The sequence below is a fragment of the Lates calcarifer genome, linkage group LG13 (assembly GCF_001640805.2).
Source record: "Lates calcarifer isolate ASB-BC8 linkage group LG13, TLL_Latcal_v3, whole genome shotgun sequence".
NCBI lineage: Eukaryota > Metazoa > Chordata > Actinopteri > Centropomidae > Lates > Lates calcarifer.
This window is the reverse complement of record NC_066845.1, coordinates 10,350,812-10,361,717: the sequence shown is the minus strand read 5'-3', so window position 1 is coordinate 10,361,717 and position 10,906 is coordinate 10,350,812. Positions and strand designations below refer to the sequence as shown.

General features: G+C 42.1%; 1 protein-coding gene across 1 annotated transcript; it reads right to left on the bottom strand.

Moving 5' to 3' along the window:
* Window positions 1–603: 603 nt before the first annotated feature.
* Window positions 604–9,540, bottom strand: pik3ip1 (phosphoinositide-3-kinase interacting protein 1). The gene is made up of 6 exons (XM_018669231.2): window positions 9,251–9,540; window positions 8,924–9,052; window positions 8,292–8,408; window positions 5,005–5,193; window positions 4,767–4,845; window positions 604–2,524 (listed from the first exon to the last, which is right to left on the bottom strand). Exons 1-6 carry the CDS (start codon window positions 9,360–9,362, stop codon window positions 2,308–2,310), a joined length of 843 nt encoding a protein of 280 aa, XP_018524747.1. The 5' UTR covers window positions 9,363–9,540; the 3' UTR covers window positions 604–2,307.
* Window positions 9,541–10,906: the final 1,366 nt, after the last annotated feature.

Genomic DNA, 10,906 nt, shown 5'->3' with positions numbered 1-10,906 from the left:
TGGCCAACTAAAATATTTTTTCATATTTTCAAGGAAGTAATTAATTAATGACTAATGATAAATTGCTAGCCACGGCTTCAGAACTGCAGAATTCTTGCTTTTGTCTGTTTCATAACCACCTACACATTTATTTGTACTTTTGATTGTTAGTTAACCTATAAGGTGTAATGACAAAATATTTCATATTCATTACTTGAAGCCTTGAAAGTGATTCTCTTTGGCTGTAATTTACATATCTATTTTTTAACTCCTGTGGATCACCAAAAAATGATGAAATATTGTCAGTTGAGGTCTTAAGCTCAGGTTGCTCTCATATCCAAATCAAAATAATTATAAAGAAATCAATCATGTGACAGTCATTTAATAGAATCCAGGTTGATTTGTGTCTTGCATCTTCAGAAGCCTCCTCATGTCTTGTATTTCCCACATTACTGAAGTATCAAGATTTGCCAACAGAGGGTGCTGGTGCAAAAAAGTTCCTACCTTCAACATGACATGCACAACAAGTATCAGTCCAAGCATTCCTCTTGTGACATGTTGTTCTAACGGGGAAATCCCTCTACCTCTATTATTATAACATACACACAACATCACACCATAATGTCTGTGTTTGATGTTTTATTTCAATCTCAGCAGTGAAAATCTGCATTCATACAAATGCAAGTACTAAATTCAAATGCTGAACAACAGTATTGTGAACACGTTGCTTATATGAAGAAGAAAATACTCACAGCCATCACACAGACGCTTAAAATAATGGAACAGCATAACCAGAGATTACCAGTGATGTGGCTCCAGCAGTAATCACAAAATAAGATCATTGGGAGTGATGGATAGATAAACTAACTGGCAACACACTGGGAAGTAATGGTGCATCATGTGCATCAACAAACTAAAATCTTCTGTGAACGGTGATTTCTATTTTCAGGCAGGCATTTTCTAAATGTCTTCTTCAATGAGTAGCTCTACTTTTTTACGATGCAAAAAGTGGCCCCTGAATACAACCATACAGCAGGTAACCATGTACATGCATTCATGTTTTTTTTTTTTTTTTTTTTGCATGAACAACATCAAACTTTGGACTGTTTCTATTCTACTCCATTCCTGTCTCTACCCTGAAGCTTCAGGTGCATAACTCAAATGTCTGAATCTAATCTAGGCACCAGGCTTCTTCAGCACTTGCAACACACACACACGCACACACACACACACACACACACACACGCACACACACACACACACACAGTCCTGCTCCACAAAGACAAGATCTCAGGTTGTTTTCTTGTTCTGATCCCACCTGTTCTGTGTTGTGGCAGTGCTATTTTGTCCTGAGGACTAACTACTGTCTCTCATGCTTCCTGAGAGCTCTCTGTGTATTTCCTGTCACTCCTTAACCTGTGGAAGAAAAGGGCAAGTCCTCTTTCATGTCTGCCAATGACCGCTGTCATGCTTTGTAACCTCATTGGCCTGTCAGTCAAGTACAAAGAGAAAAAAAAAATAAAATCTGGGAAAAGACAAACAAATACATTCAGAAGTATCATGCTAAGGCAATTTTTGGAGGCCTTCCCTTGTCTTTAGTGGGGCCTGTTTTACCTCATCCTGTCTCAGCGGAGGATGACTATTTTTGGACACTCGAATCTGTGTCACCAGTGTGTCTTGAAGACAAACCAGCCTTTACATTTTTTTTTCTTTTGTCCACATCTCCCTTGGCACAGCCAGTAGGGTCAATACAAATGAAAATCAACCACATGTTCATCATGTAACCACACCTCCTGTGGATAACACCATCTCCACATGGAAACATACTGAAAAACAAAAGCTTATAAACATTCCCTCAGTCCAAACACCATCTCTTTACAAGACACTGGTTTTATGACACACCATTATAAACACTTACTCATCAATGTCCATTTTTATACAAGATATTCATACTGTTATTTAACGGGGCAGCCCATGACCTTGTTTTCTTGGCCATCAAATGTATCAAATATGAATATTAAAGACCTCGTGAGATATCTTCATTAACAACAGATTCACCATAATGGTTTCTAGTTGTTAAAACTGTGTCCATTGTGTGTCAGCTTATCTTTGTTGTGCCTCAGTTGTATAAAACTCAAAGGAAACGGGACACAAATGGCACAGCATTCAGTTCAAGTCTTTGGAGCGAACACTGCTCCCCTTCTCCTTTAAAAAAAAAAAAACAACTAAGGTTGCTCAGGGAGGTGGAAAAAGGAGAAACAGGGAGATGGGAGTGTTTTGGTCCACAAAAACATATCACAGCCCACTGTTTGAGGACTACACGCCTACTCATGCTCCGGGGGTGCCAGCTTGCTGGCCCATGAGGGGGTCCCCACCCTCCACGCCCTCCTGGACGGGGGTGGTCTCGTGCTCCGCTGTGATCACAATGGTGTTCTCGTCCACCAGCTCGCAGGTGGGGTTGGAGAAAGCCGACAGGGGCAGGGTGATCCTCTGCATCTCGCGCTCATACACTCGCTGGTCATGCTGCTTCTTTAGGTCTCGACCCCTGAGCACCAACAGACAAAGGAGATTCGTTATGAGATTCATTCGGCTCTTAGCAGGAAAAAAAGCTGCAAACAAAACACTGACACGTAATCACGTTATTAGTTAACTCTGTTTTGCTCTCCACCATCTCCTGGAGGAAATATGTTCACCAGCGAGATGCTGACTATGCCTCAGGGTTTTCCAGTGAAAAAAACAACTGCCTGCTGTGGCTGAAATTTGATATTATGACAGCGGTGAGACTGAAAGTTGTTAACCCAAAAACCAAACAATGAGCTGAGAGCTAAAGCGCTCTGTAGAATGGAGGGGAGTAGAATAATGTGTCTGTAAATATAAGCAACATGTGATCTTATGTCAATAAAATTCATTTATTATAGACTATAGAAGTATTTCTGTTCTTAAGATCAAAGCCATCGTGCAATTAGCAATCGGTGTCAAATTTTATTTAGCTGATTTAGCTGAAAAAATATCGTGATTGAAGTGATACCTTGAGTAGTCTGGTAGCTGATACTGTGTACAGTCCTGTTTCTGGGGACCACCCAAGCTAAATATTCATGATAAGGAGCTTCTGATAGCATACTGAAAGTAGATAACAGAGCATATTATACCAAGTGCCTGGTCTGTAACAAAGTCAAGGGACAGATGGTGAAAGGGAACAGGGAACTGACAAGCTGGCAAGGAGTTTATCTACTCCAAGGCAACACAGTGATGGGAGGCAGCAGGAGGCTGCTTTCTATTGATGTGGAGCCAACACAGGCCAATACACTCTCTGACTCGAAACACTTCCTACCTGCTTGCTTCACTTGCAGCATATTGTGCAACTCAAACTTAAACAGTGTACATCACCACAGATTCTTTACACAAGGTGGTGTGGTTGATTTCAGTTCTAAGCGTATCTGCTTTTTTTTAATTTCCTCTGTTTTTTTCACATCTCCCACAAACCATTTTTGCTTTCTCGCTGAGAATAAGTTAAAAAGATGAATATCACTCTCATGTCTGTACAGTGTGTAGCAAGAGCCAGCAGCTAGTTAGCACCTCTGAAGCTCACTAATTAACATGTTTTATCTCTTTTGTTTCATCTGTATGAAAGCCTGAGTGTAAAAAACAACAATTTGAAGTTTTATGTCGAGTTGTGTGCCAAATTATTTCTTGGCCAGGACCAGAAACTTCCTGGCGGTGGTTGCTTGGCAAACTACCCAGGATTTGCAACACCCCCCCACCCCCAATTTCCAGTCTTTGTGCTAAGTTACCAAATGACACGGGGAGAAAACACTTGCTACATCATTGCAGAGCCTCAGGCTTCTCAGAGTGCTATTTGCTAAGATGGATGGGAAGTCAGGGATCTTGTCAATACCGTAACTACTCCTACTAGTTGGTTGAGAACCCGTTCCCAGTGGGGGTATAGTATGGACCTCTGCGTGCATTACACGCTCTCTGGCCTGGGGAAGTGCAAAGAGTCATTTATATTGTAGGAGACATACAGTAATCTGCGACCACTCCTGGCCTGTGGATGGGGCAGCTGAATTACGAAGAATGTGGGCATGAACGCAGCACAACTATCACATCGCTGAGGCTGATGTCACTGCGCGCTGAGGGCAGGTATAAACCCTGTGACATAATATGCTGCTCCTCCTTATTAATAATCACCTCCCCAAAATAGAAAGCAAAGACAGGGGCAGTGCTAATCAGATTTACAGCCAAACACAGATCTGTAAGGGCATTTTGTGCTATGCAGAAATGAATCAGAGTGCCCGTCTCTCACCACACTGGGGTCCATCATTTTGCATATTACATAACGGCACAGAATGTAAGGGGCTTCTCTGTCTCATTCCGCGCTGTCGTCTCTTTCAAGAATATAAACTCGAAATAGACTGCAGGCGTTTCATTTCCTGCCACGTTACTCCCCATGTTCTGTTGTGGTTGTTGTGATAAAGGCACTAAAATGGCTGCATTAAACAGCTGATGCTCTAAGCTCAAGAGACCACTACCATGCATGCTAATATGTGATTTATCTAAGCATACTGGCATTCATTCCCATCAACAAGGCTATGTGTTCCAGTGGAAACAGGAATGCAAGCAGGCTGTGCAGCATCACATTCTGGCTTTATGTCACAGTTAGATGCACACAGTAAAACATCCTGCAAACAGGCTGATAAATACCTGATAAACAGATGCTCTATATTAGTTCCCCTTTTCTCTTACTGAACTAAAGTGATGATTAGTTTTGCTGTGATTTGGATACTGACCTCTTATAGAAGTAGCCAAGTGTGATGCCAGTACCGAGGATGATTATAATCGCCATCATGAGTATGCCGAGGACGTAGCCTAAAAAACAAAAGGAGAACATAAGAAGGTTAAAAACTGAACCTACAAATGCATCACAAAGACACTGAGCTCATGTAGCGGTGTATGATTTCAGACTGCAGGTTAGCGTGTGCCACCAGTATCATATATGTTGTCAGAGTAACAACAACTATAGCATACCGAGTGTGCCAAGGTCCTTTTTCTGTTTGGGTCCCGTGCGCACTCGCTGGCTGATTCCCATCACCGGCTGCACAGCAGCAACTTCACCCTGAGAGCCTCCTGACTTGGCCGGCTGAAAGCTCTCTGTGGAGGGAGTGGTTCCTGTTGGGTTGAGGGATTCGGCCTCTGCAGGCATCGTAGAGGCTTGTTCTGAAGACACAGTTAAACAATGCTGATGTTAAACGACAGTGATAAATGACTTTTAATTGAGGAACGATGTGAGTTGTGCTACCGTCAATGGACACCAGATCATAACAAAGTAAAATATGTACATAAGATACAGGTCATATTTAGCCATGTACATTCTTTATTTGCTCGACTGTGTTCGACTAGAGTTACTTTCATTTTTGCTTCTCTAGTCCACGTCATCCATCCTGTGCAGAAAAGTCCCTCCACAACTGTAACCGTGACTAGAAAATCTGATTTCACAGATTATGCTAAATTAAGAATACACCATAGGCCAGTATAAATCTGTACATCATCAGATATTTTATCTTAATGTCATTTATACTTTGGTATCTCTCTCTAATATTTCAGCATGTATCAGACCATTGTGGGTTGTGTTGTAAATCAATGAGCTTCATGGCTGCTTTATTTATGTTTTTTAGGTGATTTTTTTCATCAGTGTGTTGAAGTTGTTAATCAGTTCATCAACTGAAATTCCCTTCATCACAGCATATATCAATATCACAATATAAAATTACATATATGGGGACAGAGAATTTCATCCCTCTCTGGCTTTCCTATTATCAAATTACATTGACTTTTATCTTCATGCACATTATTATACCACATAACACTGGAACTATTTATTCTTTAGATTTATATGCATCACACTTTATCTGATTTATTTTTATCTGCCCTGTCTGTGTTTTATTAATGTTGTTTTATCTTATAGTGTGTGGAAGCACTTAATACACTTAAAAATACACTTTGCCTTGATTTGATTTGACTAGAAGTGCATCGTCTGGACCGTGTGGTTTCCAATTACTGTTGGCCCAGTAAAATTACCTCTGACGCAATAACCTCCTCACCAGCAGGACGAAAGCCCTGACACTGTTCTCATGTAGTTGTTGGGACATAAATCAGTTAAGAGGAGCTGTGAGCGCGTGCTTTTTCATATATACCAGTCATACAGGCTCTGTATGCTCTGCTCTGTTTAAAGGGGGGAGAGGAAGGTGCAGCTGCGGATGTCAGCATCTGCTCTTTAACTCTTTTTCCATTTCCTTCACGCAACTTGTTTACGAACTCTGCTGGAGTTAAGGGGCATGAAGTCATAAATTCAAGCAGCCAATTAAAGCTGCGAGCAGCGTTGAACGGGCCCTCGCACCCGGCGTCCGTCGGGGGAGCGGCGACCGCGGGACCCCGGCAACCGCGGGGTCAATGCAGGTCGCAGGGCACACGCTGGCGTAACAGTTCACACTTCCCAGATGTAAAAATTTTAAATAAAAGCTTTTATGCTAATTATTTTCTGTGATAATATTATTCAGAGCTCATCATCTGTGACAGATCATGGCTCTATTGACTGTAACCTCCCTGTGGCAGCTTCTCACAGACACAATCAACTCCTCTTCCCCTCCCCCCTCAGACACACACAGACACACACACACAGAGACCCCCTTCCAAAAACCCATCAAAGAGTAATACAATGGCTCCATCTGTAGGATAAAGTAGAGAGTCGCAACAGGAAGTTACCCCAAAATCTGAGGTTTCAAACAGGAAGTTGGGTTTCCGAACTTTGACGGGCCAGAACCGGCACACGCTTCGACCCAAACTCACAATTTTCGGAGCCAGTCTTCCAAAAATCCTTAAGTCTGTCCTGACAACATTTGAAGTGAATCTGGTCACCCGTCTAGAAACTGGACATCACACTATAAAATATGTCATTTCCTGCTATAAATAGGTGGTGCTACAACAATTGTATGAATATTGACATATGGATGTGTGCAGATAGGTACCATTAACAATCCTGTAAAGTTTGATGCAGTTTGGACAAAGTATGGCCGAAATATAGCAAATTTAAAGCAACTTCCTGTTTTGTGGCGAGTGATCGAACTTTGAGGGGCCATAACTTCCACGCCCTTCAATGAAAAGTCCGAAACTTTTGCAATTTAACTTCGTCTATGTCTTAAGAACAAATTATCAAATTTTGAAGTCAATCGGATAATGCGTCTAGGACTAGTTCGCGTTCAAGCGACCCCTGGAAATGGCCAAAAACACACAATTTTTTCACCTTCCGGTCAAAATAAAAATACTTTCTGTTGGGTTTAGAATATGGCTCCAAGAGACTTTTTGGTGCGTCATGGGATGTTACATATGTGTGCAGATTTTCAGATTTTTAGGCGCAACGGGCTTGAGGGGCTGTTCCGTTAAAAATGTAGGTGGCGCTACCGAGGCCATTTTGCCACACCCATGCTCAAGACCCCTAAATTCTTAAATTTTTCGCCGTGCCTGACGCGTCTGCAAATTTTCAGGAGTTTTGACGCATTTTAAGGCCCTCAAAAAGGCGATCAAAGAGGCGGAAAAAGAAGAAAAAAAATAATAATAATAATAATAATAATAAACCGAACGAAAACAAGAGGGTCCTTGCAACTCGTTGCATGGCCCCGTTGGGCCCACGCAACTCGTTGCTCGGGCCCTAATTAGCTGCTGTCTCCATGGGAAGACTGTTCTTCCTCTGCCCAATGAGCTCAGATTCGGGGTGTGGTTTATGCCTTGAAACTGAACTTTCTGACATGTGACTGCAGGCTTTGTTGTTTTGTGACTTGGGCTGACTACGGAAACAAAGAGGAAACAAAGGGCAAAGTTTGGAAGACTTCTCAGAGTAGCTTAACACTGACCAACTGACCCAGTATAGATGTAAATTATCAGTAATTCATCTTGATGACTAGCATGTGGTTCATCTGTGGTAGATTATTGGCCCATCAGAGTTTAAAATCTGGCTGCATCCTCTCTAATTAAGCTCTCTCTTTTTGTCTTGAGTAATTAGTTGCATAGCTACCAAAATTTCACCTCATTATTTTTAGCCCACTTTTTAAAAATAATGAGAGTTTTACAGGAGAGACAAAGTAATTGCCAGCAGCACCGAGAGAGCGCAGTGTGAAAAACCTCAGAGAATTCAGTGACAGTGTTGTTTCGCATTATGCAGTACGCATATTCATACCTTCCAGGTCGGACTTCTGCAGATGGGGCTCTGGCTGTTTTGTCACAAATTTGAATGATAATTGTGATGTGCAATGTTCACCTACCTTTGCATACGTCAATCGCACAGAACTGTCTCTGGACTGTCCCATCTGGGCCAGCAATGTAGCACCAAGGCCTCTCAGAGGAGTCCGGGTTTCTGCAGTAATTGTGATCTCCGACACCTCCAGGAGGAACGATAAAAATGGCACATGTCTGTTAGAGATGCCTCATGGAAATACAGGCCTTTCTCTGTCTGTGTGCCTGTCCCTTGGTGTGTGGTTAAACCACTAGATTCATTAATCATTAACACTGCTTCATCACACAACAATGAACAGGCAGCACTGAGCACAAAGAAAGGAAACAGCGCAGCTCCTGCTATAAAAGAAACCATTTAACACTATCAACACACTGACTAGTGGCATGGTATCTAGAATGAATGCTGTGTTTATTGCTCTGCTTGTTTGTGAGATTAATAGCAATCCTGTGGCGAGCTGTATCATTAAACTGTGTCGTCACTGTTTGTTTCTCCTGTGCAGACACTGTTGTAAATATCAACATCAGCCATTTAAAGTCGCCTGTTTCCTGTCTGCAGTCCAACACAGAGAAAACACAAGAAAAATCACAATCTCATCCTTCATTTAATGAGGCATTCACTGACCTCTGCATTAAAAATCAATCATCAATTTAAGCAGTTTACCTGTCTGTGAATCAGGCTGCATTTTAAAATCATAGTCTCTGGAAGTGTTGGTCCAGTTCAGACAGGTCAGACCCGAGGAGGAGCTCCCTTGTTCCCCTCTGTACTCCACACCATTGGATCTTATGCAGTCTGAGAATAACAACAAAATAACATGTGGGCACACGTCACACAAAACAGAAGTGAGTGCAATAAAAAAACAGATGAAAAATGATAAATATTATTATTAGAGATGTAGCTGGAGGTGAATCAGGCTTCATTGTGTACAGTTTAATACAAAACACAAATGAGAAATGAAAAGTAAAACACTGTTACATTATATTTTTTTACCTTTTTCTTTTCCATTTGATGCGCTGCTCTCCACCATCGCCACGCTCAGGAAAACAACGTGCAGGGAGAGTAACATTTTGCAGAGCTGACGGGCTGAATTCACCGACAACATGGTGCGATGATGTGCTTCTTCCTCTACAAATTTAAAAAAAAAAATAGAAAAAGAAAAAAAGAATACAAAATGTTTTTATAAACGGATGAAGAGCCTGTGCTGAATGTGCATCAGACACACTGCTCCTCTCTCGCTGGAGTCCCAGCCCTTGTTTTTGTCAGAGGGGCTCAGCTTTCTTCGTAAACAGCCTTCAGTGGGAGGAGGAGCTGCCCTTTGCAGTACAAACCTCAAGGTCCTAAAGCCTCACCGGGTTCACACACACACACACACACACATACATACACGTAAAACACGCGCAGGAGGAAGAGCACAGGCTGATAAACAGTCTGCTAACTTATCCCGGCATGCAGCCTTGTGAGAATAAACTCATCGTCAAAACATGCAGCACGGAAAGTCAAGGAAGTTCATTCACATTTTTGTTTCAGGTGAAGAAACGAGGTTTTGGTTTGGCTACTCCTAAAATTCATCTTCAACCTTTTTTCCTTTTCCCTATCCAGCAATAATTTCCAAGCTTATTACATTTTCTGTGGTGTCTATAAATAGCTGCTCTGCTTTCCGTTTTCATGTAAAAATACACTGACTCATTACTTTCCACTTTTAATCCTCATCCAACTGCAGAGACTTATCTGGCTCTGCTGTGAGTGCTTGGTGCATCTGTCCAAACCCAACCTTCCCTGTTTCCCAGGCTCCCCCTTTTCCTCCCCCACGAGGGCCTGTACTCCGCTGGTCTCGGTCAGAAGTGGGCTCCACAGAGGCTGATAAAGGATCCAGCTGCAGCAATAGCGTTTGCCTCAATGTGCCGTGCGCTGCCCCCCCGTTGTCATTGTTGCTGGCTGATGGGTAAAGAGGGCAGCCAACGCGTGACTCAGTCAATGTTCACTAAGCCACTTTTCAAATAGATGCTTACCCAGTTTTCAGGCAATTACTAGAGCAAACACACAGCATCTGTGTGGCACTCTCTCTCATCACGCTCTCGCTCATTCAGGGGGTTACAGGGGGCAGGAGCCTCTCCCAGCATGCACTGGGTGAAACCATAAATCACTAGACCAGTAAAGGGTTGAACGCATCTGGGAGTGGGCCAGATAATACCTGTAGAGCCCCTTTCCATCACAAAAAGGAAAATGATATAAAGTTAATTGTGGCTAAGAAATTACCTGCATTAAGTCAAAAGAACCTTTCATGTTTTTCTTTTGTGGGCAGAAATGAACTTCCATAACTCTTTAAGTCCAAATTTAGATTTTTTTGTCTCATAATTTTGACTTCCTATGAGCAGTTTTATTTTTATCATGACAAACTTTTTTGAAATGTACTTCTAAATCTACCTAAACTGAGCTGAAGGTGATTCAGTGAAGTTGCTGAGGGCCAAAGTTGGGCAACAATTTGATTTGAGACTTAAATTGGGACTGTAATAATGTTTGGGAGAGTAGTTCAGTACCCTTGGCCTGCAGAATGCTTTAATAGGAATTTCAAGCTTTGCAAAAGCTTTGGAAAATAAAACTGCCGGAAATTGCAGAGAGACAAACATTTTTGGCGGAATAACAACC